Below are 21,634 nucleotides of genomic sequence, written 5' to 3' on the forward strand. Positions count from 1 at the left end.
ATACCAGCCTTAAAGAAGTGTTGGAAAACATGATTGATTTGAATTTAAATTTTGAATCTTGATTAATTTCAGGAAAATAGTCATAACTAGACTTTCAAGAACAAAATGGCTTAGATATATGCTAAAATGAGCTTTTTAGCCACCCTATCTTAGCTCCGTCAGCACAATTGACTACGCATCCGTTTATTTCAGAAAAATAGCCATATTATCGAAAATATCTCTATATTAACGTGGTCAACAGGGCTCTCTGCAGCCATTTATTTCATGAAAATAGCCATATTATCGAAAATATTCATCGGAGAACAAAATTTTATATCTTCCCGATCTTGGGGCTTCGAGTACTACAATTCTACATCAAAAACTGGCCACCTAAAATCTGAGCCGATTTTATCAAATTTTCAAAGGGTAACATCATGATTTTGGCCAAAAATCGACCCAAAATGTTGTTTCTCGGTCTTCATGATGTTTAAATGCAGATTGGTGGCAATTGGAACGCTGATTCGTGAATGGTATTCCTTTCCTAAATGCGATACGAAATGACTAAACTGTGGGCTAAAATGTGAATCAAAAGTGCGATTTTTAGCCACACTATCTTAACGTGGTCAACAGGGCTCTCTGCAGCCATTTATTTCAGGAAAATAGCCATATTATCGAAAATAATTATCGGATAACAGAATGTAATACCTTTCCGATCTTGGGGCTTCGAGTACTATAATTCTACAAAAAAAACTGGCCACCTAAAATCTGAGCCGATTTTACCAAATTTTCAAAGGAGTAACATCATGATTTTAACCAAAAATCGGCCCAAAATGTTGTTTCTCGGTCTTCATGATGTTTAAATGCAGATTGGTGGCAATTGGAACGCTGATTCGTGAATGGTATTCCTTTCTTAAATGCGATACGAAATGACTAAACTGTGGGCTAAAATGTGAATCAAAAGTGCGATTTTTAGCCACTCTATCTTAACGTGGTCAACAGGGCTCTCTGCAGCCATTTATTTCAGGAAAATAGCCATATTATTGAAAATAATTATCAGAGAACAGAATGTAATACCTTTCCGATCTTGGGGCTTCGAGTACTATAATTCTACATCAAAAATTGGCCACCTAAAATCTGAGCCGATTTTATCAAATTTTCAAAGGGGTAACATCATGATTTTGGCCAAAAATCGACCCAAAATGTTGTTTCTCGGTTTTCCTGATATTTAAATGCAGATTGGTGGCAATTGGAACGCTGATTCGTGAATGGTATTCCTTTCTTAAATGCGATACGAAATGACTAAACTGTGGGCTAATATGTGAATCAAAAGTGCGATTTTTAGCCACTCTAACTTAACGTGGTCAAAGGGCTCTCTGCAGCCATTTATTTCAGGAAAATAGCCATATTGTCGAAAATAATAATCGGAGAACAAAATGTTATATCTTCCCGATCTTGGGGCTTCGAGTACTATAATTCTACATAAAAAACTGGCCACCTAAAATCTGAGCCGATTTTATCAAATTTTCAAAGGGGTAACATCATGATTTTGGCCAAAAATCGAGCCAAAATGTTGTTTCTCGGTCTTCATGATATTTAAATGCAGATTGGTGGCAATTGGAACGCTGATTCGTGAATGGTATTCCTTTCTTAAATGCGATACGAAATGACTAAACTGTGGGCTAATATGTGAATCAAAAGTGCGATTTTTAGCCACTCTAACTTAACGTGGTCAAAGGGCTCTCTGCAGCCATTTATTTCAGGAAAATAGCCATATTATCGAAAATAATTATCGAATAACAGAATGTTATACCTTCCCGATCTTGGGGCTTCGAGTACTATAATTCTACATCAAAAACAGGCCACCTAAAATCTGAGCCGATTTTATCAAATTTTCAAAGGGTAACATCATGATTTTGGCCAAAAATCGAGCCAAAATGTTGTTTCTCGGTCTTCATGATGTTTAAATGCAGATTGGTGGCAATTGGAACGCTGATTCGTGAATGGTATTCCTTTCTTAAATGCGATACGAAATGACTAAACTGTGGGCTAAAATGTGAATCAAAAGTGCGATTTTTAGCCACTCTATCTTAACGTGGTCAACAGGGCTCTCTGCAGCCATTTATTTCAGGAAAATAGCCATATTATTGAAAATAATTATCAGAGAACAGAATGTAATACCTTTCCGATCTTGGGGCTTCGAGTACTATAATTCTACATCAAAAACTGGCCAATTAAAATCTGACCCGATTTTTTCAAATTTTCAAAGGGGTTTGGCTAATGATTTGGCCAAAAATCGAGACAAAATGTAGTTTCTCGGTCTTCATGATATTTAAATGCAGATTGGTGGCAATTAGAACGCTGATTCGCGAATGGTATTCCTTTCTTAAATACGATATAAAATGGCTAAACTGTGGGCTAAAATGTGAATCAAAAGTGCGATTTTTAGCCACTCTATCTTAACGTGGTCAACAGGGCACTCTGCAGCCATTTATTTCAGGAAAATAGCCATATTATTGAAAATAATTATCAGAGAACAGAATGTAATACCTTTCCGATCTTGGGGCTTCGAGTACTATAATTCTACATCAAAAACTGGCCAATTAAAATCTGACCCGATTTTTTCAAATTTTCAAAGGGGTTTGGCTAATGATTTGGCCAAAAATCGAGACAAAATGTAGTTTCTCGGTCTTCATGATATTTAAATGCAGATTGGTGGCAATTAGAACGCTGATTCGCGAATGGTATTCCTTTCTTAAATACGATATAAAATGGCTAAACTGTGGGCTAAAATGTGAAGCTAAAGCTTCGTTTTTAGCCACCCTATCTTAACGTGGGCAACAGGCTCTCCACAGCCATTTATTTCAGGAAAATAGCCATATTATCGAAAATAATTATCGTAGAACAGAATGTTATACCCTCCGATCTTGGGGCTTCGAATAATATACATTTAAAACTGACCATTTAAAATCTAATCCTGATGAAGGCCCATAGCCTCCCATAACCAAAAAATAAATCCATATTTTTCGTTTTGTTATATTTTAGCAACAAGTTTATTGAATTTAGGTTCGTTCATATACTTTTTATGCTTAATTCCAATCTGGTTTCCCATTTTCTTTCCATGCTTTGTGAGTTTCTGTTACAATGCGTTTGGTTTTCTGTGTGACTGCTGGTTTTTGCTTACTCTTAGGTTTTATATGTTACACAAAAATGTATGGCATAATCGTAAATTTTAGTTCCGAGTTCATGTTTTTAATATATATTGAAGCTGTTTACTTAAATGCTTCGCTTGCATATTGTTCAGATATACATACATTATACATATTTGGAAATTATATGCCGCTCTGAAAATGTTGGTATAGCATAGTTTTTCGTCCTTCCTTCCTTTCCATACTTTTAAATCCATTTTTTAGCTTCGATCTTTTCTCTTCTTCATTTTTACATACATACATAGCCAAATACATATGTGTGAGTGTGTAAGTGAGAGTGTGTTTTATTTTTAATAAGTATTTCAATAAACTTAATTAATCGATTTGGTTTCAGATTCCCGCCTCGAATACGCTTTAAGTTGTATACCTTGACCATATACATAAATGTAAAATCTCAGACTTTAATTTTTAACTAAAGTGCACTACATGCGGAAATTGTTCAGGGAAATGTGAACTAAATCGAAAGTATCTTCGCAGCTCTAGTTTCAGCCTGGTTAAAATGGTAAACTAGCATTGTAAAATAAGGTTAGTAGGCTTCGCTAATCCCAAGTAACTTAGATAATTATAATTTGCATTTTCTTATTTGTTTCTTTTGAAGTTTAATATTTCGGCTAATTAAATATTTATTTACTTATGCTCTGTCGCATTCATAGACATTTTTGCCAATACTCAAAATCAAAAGCAGTTTCAGACAATAATAATTCCAATTTCAATTTTTTTTTCCTTCTTTTGCTCAATAATTATGCAACATTCGCTCATCAACGTCTCGATAATCAAATGTAATCACAGTTTTATGTTTTCCTTCTTTATATAAACTCATTTTCATTTAGCTATTTATTTTACTATTTTTTTGTTCAATGTGTATTCTTGTGTGTTTGAGTGTGTCCTTTGTTGTGGTTTGTATTTGTAAGTTTTGTTGGTTTTTTGTGTGGTTGGTAGTTAAAAAATAAAATGCTAAAGGAGTAGTAAGTACATGTTTGGTCGTCATGTGCTTCCAAAAACTCACATAACCCGCGCCTTATCCTCAAATCCATGCCTTATGAACATCTCAACTCGCCGATTGGTTTTGCTTTTTTACTTTCTCTGACTTTCACTTTTCATTTTCGTTTTAGTTTTGTTTTTAGATTATTAATACTATTACGTATTTAGAAAACTTTAAGAATATTGCACAACTTGTGAAAATGTTGACTTGACTGCCGTTCTCATTTCGTTATAAGTTTTTAAAAATATTTCATTTAATATTTAATACCTGAGTTGTTCATAATCGATTCGCAAGATTATTACATCTGTCTTTTCATTTACTCGTTTGTTTTTTTTTTTTTTTTGTTAATTTTTGTATTATTATTTTAATCGTAATACATATCGAAAAAGGTTGTTATATTAAATGCATGTATACATCGTCGTGAGTCTTGATAATGCCCTGAGTTTGCTCCAAACGGATTTTCGTTTTTTTAAAACTATTTTTTCGTCTCGGTTTATCCTTTTACATTTATGTTACATATACATAATTATGTCTTTAAAGTATATTTAAATATACTTCTTTTTTTTCTGAGTGGACTCTATTCGAACCTTTCGTTATTTTGTCGAATTTAAATGGAGAAAATGGTAGTATTTTGAAAACTTTTCAGTTCAGAACAAAGTTGAATCAAATGTTTATGATTTAACGTAGGTTGTCATGTGTAACTCAAGTTTTGTTGCCTTTGATTGGAAATTAGGAAACTTAAAATGCACTAATTCAGAGGTGATTAAATACATTGATCGGATGAAACTGAACTTCAATCATCACTCAATCCTTAAAGTCACACCAACTGCCTGTTCTTGACAGTTTTCCTTAAAATTTTAACTTTATACTTTATGCCGAAAAATTTGTACGATTTTGCCTTCATCGATACCTCTATATATATTTAATTAATTTTAATTTATCTGCTAAATTTTGTTTGGTTTACCTGAAATTTTGTACTCATCATTGTTCCAAAAGTTTTTGTAGCTTTTCTTTTCATTTTTTTACTTTTCTTTTAAGTGTGACCTTATATACGATAAAAAATCAGAGTAAAAACAAAACATAATACGAAAAAATTGGAATATTTAAATAATTAAAATGCACACATACATTAAATATAATTTGTACTTGCTTCGATTTATCGTTTTAGACAAATTTACAACAACTTGATTTACACATTGAGAGAGGGGAGGGCACACTATTTACCATATATATTACCATATATATAGTCGGATATCGTACAGTCGATTTCGAGAAGCGTTATCCTCTTCAAAATTTTGCAATGAACTGAACTGTAAAGTTACTTAGGCCTAAACACATAAATTTTGTTTCCTTTTACTTTCGATTATCGTAAACTTTAGTATACATTATTTTTTACATTTAATTTCGGAGAGGTTTGGGATGGGGGAAGTGCGGTTTGGAGTCCATAGGGTGTCAGTACTGTAGGGGGAGGAAAATGTAGTGTTTTTTTTTGTCAATTTAGATTTAGAACCAATGAAAATTGCCAATTAGAGGTTTTTGTTTTTTTTTCTGGGGTTTAACATTTATTTAGTTGCATTTTGTTTTTAGCATTTACGTGTGTATATTATAAATTTAGATTTAATCGTATAATTGTTACAAATTAGAAAAGATGTGTAAACAAGCCAATTTGTTGCGATCGAACAGAACCAGACGAAAATTGTTACAAAATATACAAAATATATATTACATTCTTGTTGCTTCTTAAACTTAAATTGTGTGTGTTTTTAGTGCAAGCAGTTTTTCGCTTTTCTCCTTTTATTATTTTATAGTTATTTGGAATAACTTAGGTAAATTAAACATAATGGTAATTCCAGGAGAGGGGATAGCGCGGTTCTATTGCAATTTGTGACTAAGAAGCTCCAGCCGGAGGCTTCACTCTACTGTCAACGGAAAGTGTCACAAAAATAATATATATATAAGAACGTAAACAAATCGTAAGTACAATTGGCTTGTTGAAAGGGGGATTTCGTGTTATTTTTCTTGTTTTGTTTTGACATTTCGCACTAAATATTAATAGAAAAACAATTACTAACAAAAATATATAACAAAAATTACATCGAGTTCTTATCAAATGTGTTCGGTGCACTAATTTTCACTTTAAATTGAACTTCAATTTTGTTTGTACCTGTGCACACACTATATATTATTATTATTCCCATTATTATATTTGCGTTCTTGTTACAGTTTCGTTTTGTTTTTATTTTATGGGGTTTGCTTAAAAGTTAATTTATACAACGCAAGGGTAAAGGTAACTGGTAACTAAAAATGTTTCAAAAATTACGAATATACAATACACATTTTTTATCGTTTTTGTTTTATATGTTTTATGTACAATAATTGTTGGTTTTCGTGACGGTATTTTTTTCAACGTCGACGTTTGTGTGCTTTACTGTACGCTCTAAATGCAAAATGGCGACATTTGTGTTTTTTAATTTTAATTTTTAGATTAAGTTAATTACGCTTTCTGGGTTTTTTCTTTCGATTTTTTTTTGTTTGCAAACATATTTTACAAAGAAATTATTTTACGCCGCTTGTCGAAAAGTTGGGCCTAAAATCTGATTACAGATAAAGTATTTTTGCTTTTTCTTTTCCGCTTTTTTTTTAGCTTTTTTTTTAAATAAATATTAATGTATAATATTTAATGCATATACATATTCTTTTTGCGTGTGCCTAATAATTTTAATATTTAAATTTTGTTTTCTTTAGCCAAAAGTTTAAGCCTAAAATGTTTTTTTTTTTTGTTTGTGTGTATTACGCAAGTTTCTTTTAGAAAATTTTATTTTATGTTTAGCAAAATGTTTACTTTTAAATTTTATATATTTTTTTTATAACCATGTGGGGTTTGCTTTGAATTTAGTTAAATGTAGATTTTTTCTTTGCTCAAAATTTTGTCGTATTTGGCCATTTGGACTTGGCTCAAGCAAAAGTATACCATACCATTCACTGGGATGCATCGTCTCGTTAGTGTTTCTGTGGATTTTCTCTTCCTTTTTGGATTAAATTTTGTAGCCTTAAATAATTTCTTTGTATTTTTGTTTTATAGTTATAGATTATAATGAGTCACGCTGCTCGGACACGTGCTTCGTTTGGTTTGCCTCATTTAGTTGCTTTGCCGAAATTGATGTATACAAATGATCTTAATCCTGGTCATATATCGCCTACGTCTGCTCTCTACACATAGATAGTAAAACTTGAGGATATTTGTTTATTTTATAATTAGAATTTAGCCAAAAGCATATATTTTTGTAGGTTTACGTTTATGTGACCTTCCTTTTTAGCGCATATTTACATGAAAACCAAAAGAATTTTCAACTAAAACAGTTCCTTGTCAAATGCCAACGGTTTTGGGTTGTGTCTGTAGGTTCGTGTGTCACCATTTTACAAAAAGAATAAAATTAGTTGGGAAATAAAGATCGGGAAGTGTATAAAGTTACATTATATCATGCTAATTTCGTTACTGCGCAGTCTATGGCTAATTGAGGTAGTTCAGTTTACTATTGCAGTTCGATCTGGTCTTTTGGTTTCCCATTCCATTATTGCTATTGTGTGATTGGTTGTGTGTTGCATGTTGTTTATGTGATTGTGTCTTTTGCATTTAAGTTTTAAAATTAATCCTCACTAAAACTAACCAATAATCGAACTAAATCTAAAGCTTTCCTTGATAGCATCTTCGATTACAACAACGTATTCTTGTGTTTCTCCTCATCTTCCTTGTTTTATTTGTTTGTCCCATGCAAACGGAAATCATACTCGTTATAAGGATAGTAAAAAATAAAAATATTTAAAACAAGACTAAACACAAAGAGGTAGGTTCTTTCCTGAGGTATATGAGTTCCTGAGTTTGATTAGACTCTAAACGTAAAACGTAAAGCGTAAAACGAAAAACGAAGACTGAACTTAAAAACTAAATTAACATAAACCTAAAAGTACGTAAAATTAATATTAATATTACGTTTAATCTTTCTAACCCCTGATTAGCAGATATATATATTGTTTGATTGATTCACTGAATGACGGATTGCTTGACTGATTGATGGCTTGGCCCTGTCGGCCAGTTGGAGCGATTGTACCTCGCCAACGTACTTAAAAATAAAATGTAATTCAGACTCCAGAGAACGCGGGCGAGGATACAAGGACTGCAAACTGGCGACAGGACTTGAAAGAAATCTGCTCATGGGCATGAGGAGGGGTGTGGTGAAGAGGTAGTTTTTGTTTTTTTCTTTAAATATTGCCAGACTTTAATTGTAATTTTAAAATATTGCTATTGCTCTGTTGCACTTTTCTTTCCTGCCCAACACGAATGCCAAAATAAAATTCGAGTTTTCGTTTCTTGATTGGGATTTGAATGATTTTTTGAAAACGAAAAGAACTAAACTTTCTTGCAACTTCAAAACGAATATCACAGAACAAACTGGGTTTAAAAAATAGTTTGAAATTGTTTTGTGTGTGTGTGTGTGGTGGTGTGTAGTGATGTGTTTAAATGGTTTTTGTTTTTTGTGATCAACAGTTATTAAAAGTAGTTTAAATATTTAACATTTTGGCTATGGATTCTGCTCGGAGTGTGTGTGCTATTTATCACCCTGCTGCTATCATTGGATAACCTCTATCTGCTGGATAACCTGCTAACGGAAAACGTACAAATTAAAACAGTTTCACAATTGAAATTCAGTTTAGTTTAGCATCTAATATCTAAAATAAAACCCTTACTTCCTTCCTTTTCTCAGTGTTGGCGAGCCTAAAGTGTTCCTACATATGCGCTTAGTACATTATGTATACATACACGTACATATATTAATATTTAGATCTAGGCTTTATCATTATACAACTGAGGTCATGCATATATATTTTCTTCTAATGATATATATATGCATTTTTAATAAATGTATTTACAAGTTCCGCCCATTTTCATGCTGGCAGAATATTATTTTCTTTTTCTTTCTCAATATTTTCAATTGCAGTTTCATTAAATTTTTCTTTTCTCGATCGCTTACAACAATTTCTTAATTTTTTTTTCTTTAATATTTTACAGCTTATTTGTGGATTTGTTTTTTCCATAGTTTTTATTTTAGGAATTTCTTCCTTTGATGTAGCCTTCGAAATTATAAGAGCCGAAAAAATGAATTTTGAATTTTTGTTGGTTGGATTTTTTTCTTTTTTGGTGAATTTTCTTTTGTACGAAAAATGTTTTCCAAAGGTGTGCCAAAAGTTGTTTTGATTTCGAATTTTGTTTGCTGTAATTATTGCTGTTTTGCTTGTTGTTGTTGTTGCCGTCAAGTTTTTGAGAACGTTTTTGAGTGGTTTCTGCTATTATATAATTATTTTTTGTTTTTTTTTTTTAATCATTTGTTTGCTTTGCTCGCTTTTCAATCAACATTGAATTATTAATGTTTGCTAGAATTATTCAATTAAAAAATAATTACATTTACTTTACGCTTTCCTTACTATTTCTCTCCCATTGTTAAATCTTTAAATATATTCTTCCTTTGTTTATAAAATTTCACTAGTAGTCATTTAATTATATATTTCTTATAGGCACCCAATTTACCAATTGTTTTTTATGTTACTTCATTAGAAACTTCTGAATTCGGAATTGAATTTGAATTTTAGTTTTTTTTGGTAGCCGAAAAGCAGTTTGTTTTGAAATTTTGAGGCCTAAACACGATTAAATAAAATAATCATAAAATCATATAGAAAATGACAAAACAAAAGTTGTATGTTTCGTTAAAGCAAAAATTATTATTCTGATGTAGAGCACTGGCCCGCGGAGGTGTGCTCCTTGGAGGGCGACCCTATCACTTGACCCTACACACTACTGATATCCCTGATTTGCCTTTTCGTATGATAAATTTAATAAAATTATTTACAAAAAAACCGGACAAAAGGGCAGTCGGGTGGCGGGGACTTGGAAGTGCGGACGATCGCCTTAGCCCCCAAGGAGTGAGTCCTGTCTGGCTGGCTCCATCCTCCTAGCGTTTCTCAATTGCTATTTTGTATTTTGTTTCTTTTGTTTCTTTTTATACTATTTAATTATTGCAGGTACTTGTGGTTGCGGTTTTGTTGTTGCTATTGTTGCTTTGTAGTTTGTCTGTTGCAGCTATTTGTTTACACTTTAGTTTAATTCAATTTACTTAAATTCTGTGTTTTGTTTTTCTCTTTTTTTTTTTAGCATTATCGTTTCGTTTGATTTGAGGCAACTTGCAGTTTGTAATGTCTTGTTACTATAGGAAATCAAAAAATATATATGCGACAATAATTAATCATCCTTCTCTCATTAACACACACGACTAAACAAATTCGTTATACTTGTTACAAGGACGAACTAAGTCCTTCATCTCATTCTTAGGCTGTACCAATCAAAAACGTTCAAACTTTTTGCATTTTACTATTTCATAGTTATAGTTTTAATTTGTTACTCGTTCTGCGTGGCACTGGATGGTGTTGCAAGTGCACTAAACTCTGGTTTGTTGCATTGATTAGCACCCTGAAAACAATTTTTCAGCCGGATTGCAATTGTACTATTTTTTTTTTTTTGTTACTGTTTCTGTGTGTATTTCTTTTGCGATGCTTTACTGTATTTACTGTTCTGGTGGTTTCCTTCTTTTTACTGGCTTTTTTCTTTTGGGGGAAAATTGTTACAAATTTTTGTTGAATTTATGTTTTGTTTTTTTTTTTTTTGCGAAAATGGATGGTGGCTTCAACACAAATTTGTAATAAAAATGTTCTGCAAAAAGTTGGACATCAAATACTGCCTTCTGTTCGTGTTCGTGTGTGCGTCTGTCTGCCTTCTGCCTGCATGTGTACGTATTTGTTTCTTGTATCGTATATCTTATCATTATTAGTAATTCTTTGTTTTGTTTAGTTTAATTATCTGCCCAGATTCTGGGTCTTTAGCTTGGTGGTGCTAGTAATGGTGGTGGTGGTAGTGGTGTTGGTCTCCGAGGGCAACAGCAGTTGCAACAGTAGTCATCTTTCTTCGCGCGCAAATCTTCTCTCATGTTCTTCTTTTGTAAATCACTCATCATCTTTCTTCATCGTCGTCGTGTATACTTATCCTAAATTTTAGCAGCTTCTTTGGGGGCATGTTCAGGGGGGCACCACTCTTCCGTGGCTCCTCCTACTGCTCCACATTGACCTTGGGCGTGGAGGTCAAAGCGGGCGTCTCGTTGGGCGGTATTATGTGTTGTTGTGGGCTGGTGGGCGTGGTGGGCATACGTTCATAGACAGCTTCGGCCTGGATCTCCGGCTCCTCGGACATGTGCAGATGAAGGCGATGGTGGTGGTCATCCTCCTCCTCCTCCTCCTCTGCCTCCTCCGACTCGGACAGGACCTCGATCTTCGGCTCCACAACAAGGAGCTCAGATCCTGGCTGTGGCTCTGGCGGCTGCTCGTCCACCTCCATGGGTCGTTCGCTGCCATCGCTGGCCTCGGCATCGCTGCTGCCGTCGCTGGTGGTGCCCGTGGTGTTGGTGGTTGTGGTGGTGGTGGTGGTATTAGCAGTGGTGTTCACTGTAGCATCCATCGCCTCCTGAGCCCGTTCAGCGGCCATCGCTGCCTTGATTTGGTGCGCCAGCTCCTGGTGCATCCGCTGCTGTTGTTGTTCGTAGGTGAGTGGTGGCTCAGTGCCCGCTGAGCCAGCTACTCCTGCCCCTGCTACCGTTCCTTCTTTGCCCTCATCGGATCCGGTCGCCCCCTCCTCATCTCCTGCCCCCGTTGTGCTGCTTGGTGTGGTGATCGTGGCCTCCGCCACCAGTGCATCCCGTCGCTGCATGCACTTCTCCAATGCCATCTTGAGTGATTTACGTTTGCGCTGCTTCGCCGCCTCCTTGTGGGCGGTCATGACTACTGCTGCCGCTGCTGTTGCGGCTGCTTCCTATGGCGAGTGATTGGCGGCCGCCGCCGCCGCCGCAGCTGCGGCCACATGGGCGGGCGCAATAGTGGCCCCCGCCGCCAGTCCAATCTCCTGCTTGTGCTCTCGCGCAATGTGCCGCCGCACCGTGTTGTTCCTGGTAAAGGTGCGCTCGCAGAAGGGGCATGGCACCCGGATGCCTTGATGGCGCTGCCGGATGTGCGCCCTCAGGTTCGTCTCATAGCCGTACAAGCGATCGCAGTACAGACACTTCAGCTTCTTACCATCGGCCGTGTTCACACTGTTCTTGTTGTTCATCTTGGTCGCATTCCACACGTTCAGCATATCCGCCGGAGCTATCGAGGCAGCCAGATTGCCGGACAGCGATCCGTCGGCGTTCTTCAGGTTCTCCAGCAGGGCGTTCGGTGTGGTCGACGAGGTGTTCGAGTTTGGCGGCGGTGGCGGTGAGTAGTTCGAGTTCTCTAGCTTAACGCGCAGGTCCTCGGCTCCGTTCTGTTGATTTTCGATTCAAATTTCATATTAAAATTGTTTTTATAGCCATTATTTTAAGGACTCACATCAGTTGATTCATCCATCAGTTCGCGATCGTCATCGTTGGCCTCGTTGGCACTGCCATTGTTACGCTCCGACTTCACAATGCGATCCAGACCGCTGGTGGCGTTTCCATTGCCGGCTGTGGTGCTGGGACTGTGGTTTTCATATCGACTAAGGGATTGGGATTATTTTATAAATCAATAACAGGATGAAAAACATAATATCTAAACCAAACTGAAGGTTAAACTCACCTGGACTGCGGAGATGCTCGTTCCGAGTGCATGGTATCTGCCTCGGTGGGTGCGGTCGAGGAGGCGCTGGACGAGGGACGGTGGTACGGTGGCTTGTTGATGGGACTCGGGCAGTCGGACAGGGAGTTCTTGGAGCCGTCACGAAGGACAGAGCCACGCTGCTCCTGCTCGGCATAGGGACTGCGCAGGGCGCGCTTCCGCAGAGGTTCGTACGAGATGGGTCGGTAGATCGGGGGAACATGGGTGTAGCCCATTCCGGAGGAGCTGCTGCTGCTGCTGGGATGCATGAGGGAGTCGCACTCCTGCTTGAGGCTGCCGGTGGATCCGCCCAGGTGAAGAGCGGCGCCAGCACCGCTGCCCAGGCTAATCGGTCCGTTGTTTCCTCCTCCCACGCCATTACCTCCCACACCGCCGATGCCCACACCGGCTCCGGTTCCCGATCCTCCGCTCAGCGGTCCGATTCCAGCCGCTGTGCCGCCGATGATGTTGCCACCGGCACTGGTGCATCTGTCCAGGGCATTGGCACTGGCCGCCAAGGCGCTCAGTCCGCTGGCAGCCACACTGGCAGCCGCTGCCATTCCCCCAGCAGCGCTCAGGGCTCCGGCCAGGCTCAGTCCGTTGCCGTTGCCCAGACCGCCGGGTATCGAGTTGGCTCCAGCTCCGCCGCCGCCCATTCCCACGCCACCGGCTCCCACACCGCCGTGGACGATGTTGCCGCCGCCGCCGCCGCTCAGGCTGTTCCGCATGCTGCGTCTGCCCGTCGGCGAGTCCAGGGGCGAGGAGTCACCCATGTGTTGTTGCTGGGCCTGCTGGGCCGCCAGGCGTCCCGTCTCAGTGGAGAGGCCTTTCACCTGCAAGGAGTTACCTGTTAGATCTTTTCATAATAATTTTGTTTAAAAGACAATCTTACCTGCAAACTTTCAGCGGATTTGAGGAAACTGTTGAGTGCCTCCTGGGAGACATGGACCTCGCCCTTGTACATGAACTCGAGCAGGGCGGCCATGTTGTCCGGCGTAGTCGCCTCCAGGATAATGACGCACTGGCCATTTGTGGGCGTGTTCTCGAACAGATCGGCGAACTTTTTCGAGCAGGCCGCCAAAATAAGTTTGTGTGCTTTGAATACCGCGCCTAAAAGTGGGAATATTAGTTTATTAGAATAAGAAACGATACATTTCAAGATTAAAAATAAGTAAGGTATGCTCTAAGAGTATCCTGATTTTCCGTTTAAAGCTTGGCCCATAAAACGATGCCAACAGGTTGCGGCAAAACGCCAAACCGAGACCTTGAACTCATAAAAAATCATGTCAAATATATACTCGTATTCGCACTCACACCACCACCCCCCTCGACTACCCACGAATACATACACATAAACACGTACAAGAAGGACAATAAAAGCCGCAGCAAGGAAATGATTTTCTCGCACACCCCCTCACACACACATACAGAAATGAAGTGGCTGCTTTTCCTTTTGATATTTGTACATGAGTGTCTTTATGTGCCTGGGAGTGGGTGTGTTTTTGGGTGGGTGAGTCTGTCTGAGTTATTATTCAACATCAATGTCGTCTTGGTCCTGGCAATCTTTTGTGTATAAGCGTGCTTCTAGGTCCTGCTACCTATACCTGACACACAAAACACAAAAAACCAACGCGGCGTATACGCAATGTGAGCTAAGTATATGTCTGTGTGTGTGGGGGGTGGGGAGGGATGGACGGCGACGACTTCTACTACAATTTTTCACGCTTTTCTTCTCGACTTTCGCTTATTTCTTTTTTTTCAGATTTTGTCCCCCTTGTCTGCCTCGTGGAGTGGTTCGGCGGTTGAAAGTTATGTCTTTGCCTTTATGGGGCACTTGTTGTGTTGGCAGCAGGGCATTACTTAAGCCAAATTGGAGCAGCATCGCCCAGCAGTGGCGCTCTGACAGAGACGGACAGCTGCTACTCAGCCACGAGTGCAACAGGGAAGGAACTAGCATTTTTTATTTACCGCCGACAGTGTCCATAAATATATTTCAAGTTTGACACTTTTTTTTTCCTTTCGAAAGGCACTTTGTGAAATTTCCGTAGCAGCTGAAGAGCAAAAAATGCATTAAAAAATCATTCTTCACATAATATTTCTCCTTTTTTTTGGGAAGCTTATCGCTGTGCGTGAATTTCGGCAGAATTGTGTCAATTCTCGCCTTTGGGTTCTACCCTGATAAGGGCTGATAACGAATTCATTCGAGAGTCAAAAAACAAAATGACATCAAGGTCAAAATGAAACGCATTGCATGAGTACTACTACTCACACAAAAAAGTATAGCACTCGGAAGTGATTCAGGCAACGCTGCGTATGCGCAATTTTACGGCGTCACTCATTAGATCGCTCGCAAGTTCTCATTTTATTTTTTTGTTCGATTGGAATTATATAATCTGCTTGTGCTGATTAATATAATATACTACGCATATTGCACATTTAAACACACATGCCAACAACACACACTTGTTTACACTTTCGATTTCTTATTCGTTCTCGTGATTATGCTACTTCTGTGTATCAGACGAATTTTTGTGTTTTATTTCGTGGGTTGATTTTCTAACACTTGATACAACAGAAATTGGGTCACAATCACCACAAAAGAAACGCAAAAAAACCACACACTCAGACACACACACAGCAAACGATACTGATACAAATTCATACTCCGATATGTCTGTATGGGCTCTGTGGCCTTGATAAAGAAATGTCATATAATATATATTATATACAATTTTTTTTTCAGCTGGCGCGCGCTTGTTTACGTTCTGCGTTTGGCTCGTGTTCGTTTTTTGCGTTTACTCGACAATTTGTTTTGATTTCAGCTATTTTTCCGTTTATTTCGTACATGGACATTGGCAATAACAAGTACTTGAATGGGTCTAGATCTAATCGTATCTAGTGAGTAATGATCAAGAGAACGAATGGATGGAAAAATGCATCCTTCTTGAGGATTAAAAGCACCCTTAAAAATGCAAATCAACCCCCTAAGTATAACGAAAACATAGCCCACGGCTAAGTAAATGTTCATTTGGGTAAAAATGCTCATTTCTCAAGTGCCAACTCCCAGGCCTCTACTTCAAAGTCTTGCACTTATTATCCTTGCAAACAAAACTGGGGAATCCACATGAATATTAAAAACAATAAAAAACATACGTTATTTGCTTTTGTTCTCGCAGACGGCCAAATATTTAATGCTTCATTTCGGAAATGGACAAAAGATCGAATGGTGAGGGGAGGACTAAATCAAACATAACAAATGCAGAATTCTGGATGGACTCCCAGGGACCCCAGGAAAATATTAAAAACCACAATTAAAAGCAGCCAACGCAAAAAGGGTACAACACACAGAGTGTGAGGATGCCGGGAGGATAACGTTGGAAATTTTAATCAAAAGTAGTACCACTTCGATTGATATGAATGACAACGAACGGCACAGGCACAGGAACAGGAAGCGAAAAGGGTTCCACAGGATTTGTCTAGGCTTTCGCGATTTCATTTTTTTTTTTCGTTGTACTCGTGTTTGTGTCTGCGTATGTATCCCACCCACTCTTAACCGACAACAAACCCACCCACCCAATAATCCCACTTTTTTACCCACTCAACATTCAATCAATGCAAAAAAATCCATACTTACGCACACATGGCGTATGAGTAATATGGCCAAGGGTAAGAGCCAAGAGACTTCTCTTTAAAATTTAAGAATTTAAATATTTTCAAGGTTAGCATAATGTTTACATAAGCATCGAGCAGAAAAGGACATGAAATGGCAAACATACTCTACATAATAATCATAAAAATAAGCCAAGATGCTTCTTGAAACACCCAACGACGACCCAGTGAGGGAAAATATTTAAACCCAAATCAAGAGCCAAAGAAAAGAAGGTTAACAAGGGTCCCAGAGAATAAAAAAAAACACACACACACACACACACACACACACACACACTCCGAAACACATAATGAAGCTCCCAAATAACTGACCTTAGCCAAAAGCCTGAATAAATATGTATATTGTTTGTGGCTCACACACACACTGAGATAACACAAAAGCCTCTATGCTATATAGGTTTGCCCGCATTTATTCGGCATTTAATAAGCCAGCATAAAAACTGTAGTAGAGGGCCGTAAATGAACTAGTAGACAAAACGAGCCAAAAGGAAAATGGCTGAGACCGACTGACAGACAAGGACGAGACAAGCCATAAAAGCAACTTCGCGTCTCCGTCAAACAAGTCAGCCAGCCAGCCAGCCAGCGGCAAAAGGGCCAAAAGAAATCAATGTCTGGTGGCTGTGCCAGTCGGGCTTATTAGCAAAAAAAATAAAAGGAAAATAAACACAAGTGGAAAGAAAATAAAAGGCAGAAACTCGTAGGTAAATAACTCAGTTGAGGGAGAGTCCTTAAAGCAGAAGTATAGGGATTCTACAGGCTCATAATAAATAAATAAATATTTTTGTTCAAGAACTCAAGGCCAGCTATGATAATTATTGATTATTTTTTAAGAAATGTAAATAGTTCTATAAACTTACCATCGCAGGATAATATAACATCGGCCAGTAGATCCGATTTGAACAGATTGGAGAATGTTATTGCCAAGTTCGAGGAATAACTGTTCCACTTGAGGCAGAACTGCTGCTGTGGATCCATTTTGACAGCAGTTGTGCTTCCTTCTCCGTTGCACCGCCTATATCTATACCGTTATTATCTTTAGCCTGAATCTGATCAGTATCCTTGCTGATATTATTGCCTTTCAGGATGCCAAAGCGATGATGTTGTTTCTTGCAAATATTTTGATGTTTTTGTTGATTTTTCGATTTGAATTTCTGTTCTTGTTGGTCTTGTTGTCGAGTGATACGAATTGATTTGTTTGTTATCGTTTTGCCAAAATGGAATTTCGTGGAATTTTGTAGCTGGCTGTAGAGCATAAAAGCAATTCGGCCGCTGCAATTCCTTAGCCAAAGGGAATTTTGCAATTGATTATATAATTTCTTGTTTGTCGTTCTCGGCGTTTTGGCGTTTAATTCCGGTTCTCGATGTACTTCCGATGCTTTAACTTTCGCCGCTATCGTTACTGATAATTGTATTGTTTGTGATGACGGCGTTGGCATAAGAAATACACCGATTTATGGTTTATAAATTACGAACAACGTCGACGAATCCGAATCCGAACACGACAAATGCTGCAACGAGAATGACGAAAATTGTATTTGATGATTAGTTTCAGTTTTCGATGCGTTTGACATTGAACTCGATGGCAAATCCAATGCCTGCTTTCTGGACTGCTTTCCGATTCTCCCATTATATATTAAAGTAATTAAATGAACAAAAATATTATGCATTTTGCAAAAGGCTATCTATCGGAAAACGATTTCTCTCACCCCCACCAGAGTCCCACCCGAACTCCAATCGAAGTAGTTCCGAGAAATATGTTTCCCCTCCAAAAAAAAAAAAACAAAACTCAAATTTCAAAAGCCAAGGCTGCGATGTAGAAACTGCATCGCATTTGTGTTGGTAACCCTATATAGTAGTGGCCTGCAGCATTTCCGACCAATTTATTAGAAATTAATCGAGCATTTAGAAAGAACCCCAAACCAAAAGCCAATGCGAAAAAAAAAAAATGCGAAAGATATACGATTCAATTCTGGGAATTCTACTGGACTGGACTGGACTGGTCAGTGTAGGGGAACTCTCAAAAATGCCGCCGTTCTGGCCAAAAAGGCTTTGATGCAACGCGAGCGAAACTTTCTGATTTCTGACTCCGTTGACTTTGTTTCGTCTACGGTTTCTACAAAATAAAAAAGAGAATCACTTCTTCATTCTACTGCCCCCTTGCCATTATCCTGTTTTTGGATTTCGATTCCTGGAAACTGCAGGTGAGGCTGCTGTCATCGTTGCATGGGATGCGTTTGTTTTCTTCGAATTTGTTTAATCGTTAGAAAAATGTGGACTCGCAACTTTTATGGAAGCTGCGGAGTTCTTTCTCTACCTTTTCTTTTTTTTTGGCCATCAAAATCAACGGTTTCGTTTCAATGACGAGGGGTTAACACACAAAAAAAGGAAGAAAAAAAACGAAGATATCGGTAAAAAGCTATTAAGAAATTCCTGGGAAGTTTGCAGTTTTCAAGTCCGACAACTGGAATTCAGTTTGCTGATGAGGGAAGGGCTCAGGCCAGTCCAGGCCAGTCCAGGCCAGTCCAGGCCAGGCCAGATCAAGGAGGTGTGGTTGGAAGCTGCCCTTGAGGGCTATTTTTAAAAAGAATTAATTTTTTTTATTAAATTTAATTCAATAATTTAGAGTTCTCTCCAATCTGTCTAATAATTATTTGAACTCTACTGTCATTCATCCCCACCCTTGGACAACCCCAAACAAGGATGCCTTTTACAAAATCCTTAGAGGCATTACTTTATTTTTGCACTTCGCTGGCTTCCATTCGGCTGCGAGGAGCTTTACGGACACGAGCTCAACTGTACTTTCCAGCTTTTTAGCTCTCAAAGGACCTCAGCTCTATTGTTGTTGTCGGAAGGGAATACGCAGCGAAATGTTACGCAGCTGCATTTGAAATGCTTTTTCAATTACACAAAATGCGTAAGAAGAATAAAAGAAAAAAGCCCAAAGCCGAAAATAGATCACAATTCCAACAGGCTATATATACAGACACACACATATTTTTTTGTTGTCCACACACACCTGAATGGAATGGAACTCTCAAGGCGAAATCATAGCTCAGGTATCTGGTAACCTATCTGCCTTCCAAAAACAAACAACCACACAGGCGGCAATAAATGTGCGAAATACAAGTAAACAAAAAGGATAAGAAAAAAAAACGCGTAAATCCTTTTCACAAACACAAGCTCAGATTTAGGATATGCGTTCCAGGAACACACACTTACACACACAAATAAATAAAAGCTGTTTTTCTTCTTTGGTTTTTTTAAGGAACGTATTTGGAGCGAGAACTTGTAGCTTCAGGGGAGGCTAAGGGGTTGATCCTGTTTCGCTTCTTCAGGTCACCACAAAAAAATAAGGAATTACGCAATTTAAAAAGGATAAAATGGAAGGAAATATACAAATTATAACTAAACCTTAACTTCAACCATGACTTGTTTACTGATTTCTTAGAAACATAAAAAACAACATTGAATTTCTATAAAAACTTGAATCTATAATTGTTATATATTTTGTTTCAACTAATTGACCTTGCCCACTATTTAGACAAAAACGTCAATTCAATTCCGTGATTCACATTTTTGAGGTTTTTTGTTTTCTTCCAAATTTTTGATTACTCGTTTTGGAGTGCAGTTGGGCAGGCAGCATATCTTGAGATACATTTTCGACGTTCTCGTTTCATTTCAATGGCAATTAGTTTCGGGAAATGACGCATTTTATTATGAAATCATTCCGGGTGGCTGGGGGCTGTCAGAAAACGCATTTGATTAAGGGTTGTGCAATCATAGAGAGACTATACTCGATCCGATTCCCCTTCTGTGCCGAACCTTGATTACTCCGAATTGCGTCATCAGCATAAAGAGTAGAACTGACACAACTATCAGCCAGGCAACAATGATCATGTGTTTTCGAGTAGCCAGATCTACTTCATCGTCTAAGAATCTTTTTTGAAACATTTTTCTGGAGTATATTTGTGTTTGAAGTTAAAACAAACAACTATTTGATATAATACGCTAGACTCTTGACACTCCTCTCTGAAAGACAATCCCCTTTTTTCCTTAAAGAAGTCCTGCCAATGACAGCTCTTGTCAGATGCTCGAAAACCTTATTAGACCTGTTGGCATAATAGCCTAGAACCCCAACAGATGTGCAGCCAAGAAGATCCACGAATAAATGTCGTATTGCCAAGTTGCCAGAGGAAATTGTGAAGTAAACACGCCACGGGTGGCATTCCACATCAAAGCTGTTGCATAAAATCTTGTAATGTGAGTTTCTCAGTTATGACATACATAGATGGCTGGGAAACCCAGCTGGGTTCCCAGGATCAGGTGCATCTGGCAAACAACTGGGGAATTGAGTAACTTTTGGATATTACAGGCATTGTGATGTAATATTGCATAAATCTTTTGTGGCAAGAAGAGTGGGAGACCCCGTCTAAGCTCTAATAATTTTGATAAAAAATTTCTCCTAATTTATGGTGGTGGTAATTAGCCATGCAACTGCAACTGCACTCCATGACTTACAAATGAGTTAACATTAGGTTGAAAAAACCAACAAACAGTTAACACAAATGTACGGTTGACAGTTTCGGTTAATACGCTTCGCTGAGCAACAAAAAAAAAACCGAAAAAAATAGTCAAAAAATTATGTTAATGCAGTTGGAGTACAAGTACAGTGTTTGTATCTTCAAGATACGCTTCCCTTGTCGCAATTACATTTGATTTTCTTTATTTTGTTTTTGTTGTTGATTCTCCCCTATAACTAGAAACTTGATAGGTTCCCGAAATTAATTGTTTTTAGAAACGTAATTAGGCTGGGACTTACAACGTCATTATTAAACAGAACCCAGATGGTGGCTTCTCAAAAAATCAGAACAAGCATAGTTACCTGGAAGTAGAAGAGAAAAATAATAAATAATTAGTAAAAAGAGTTTGGAGAATGAATAAAATATAGTATGAGAGTCTCTGTCTCTGACTTTTAAATACCCATAATAGATGGTTAAGTTTCGCTTCGAAATCGAACCCTCAGCTCTGTCGGGCATTCAATCACGAGAAACAAGGCTCGACAGACAGGCGTAAAGTGGCAAGAGCTGTC

The 21,634-nt window shown here is 38.1% G+C and overlaps 1 protein-coding gene across 1 annotated transcript in view; it reads right to left on the reverse strand.

The window, feature by feature from the left end:
• Positions 1-3,352: 3,352 nt before the first annotated feature.
• LOC6498655 (zinc finger protein chinmo) overlaps positions 3,353-21,634 on the reverse strand; it is a 46,642-nt gene continuing 28,360 nt past the window's right edge. Inside the window, 6 exon segments of the mRNA XM_001963215.4 lie at positions 3,353-12,565; positions 12,631-12,778; positions 12,859-13,709; positions 13,769-13,986; positions 17,403-18,053; positions 21,365-21,427. Coding sequence (XP_001963251.3) covers positions 11,321-12,565; positions 12,631-12,778; positions 12,859-13,709; positions 13,769-13,986; positions 17,403-17,520 — 2,580 coding nt within the window. The 5' untranslated portion in view covers positions 17,521-18,053; positions 21,365-21,427 and the 3' untranslated portion in view covers positions 3,353-11,320.

This window comes from Drosophila ananassae, chromosome 3R (genome assembly GCF_017639315.1).
Source record: "Drosophila ananassae strain 14024-0371.13 chromosome 3R, ASM1763931v2, whole genome shotgun sequence".
Lineage (NCBI taxonomy): Eukaryota > Metazoa > Arthropoda > Insecta > Diptera > Drosophilidae > Drosophila > Drosophila ananassae.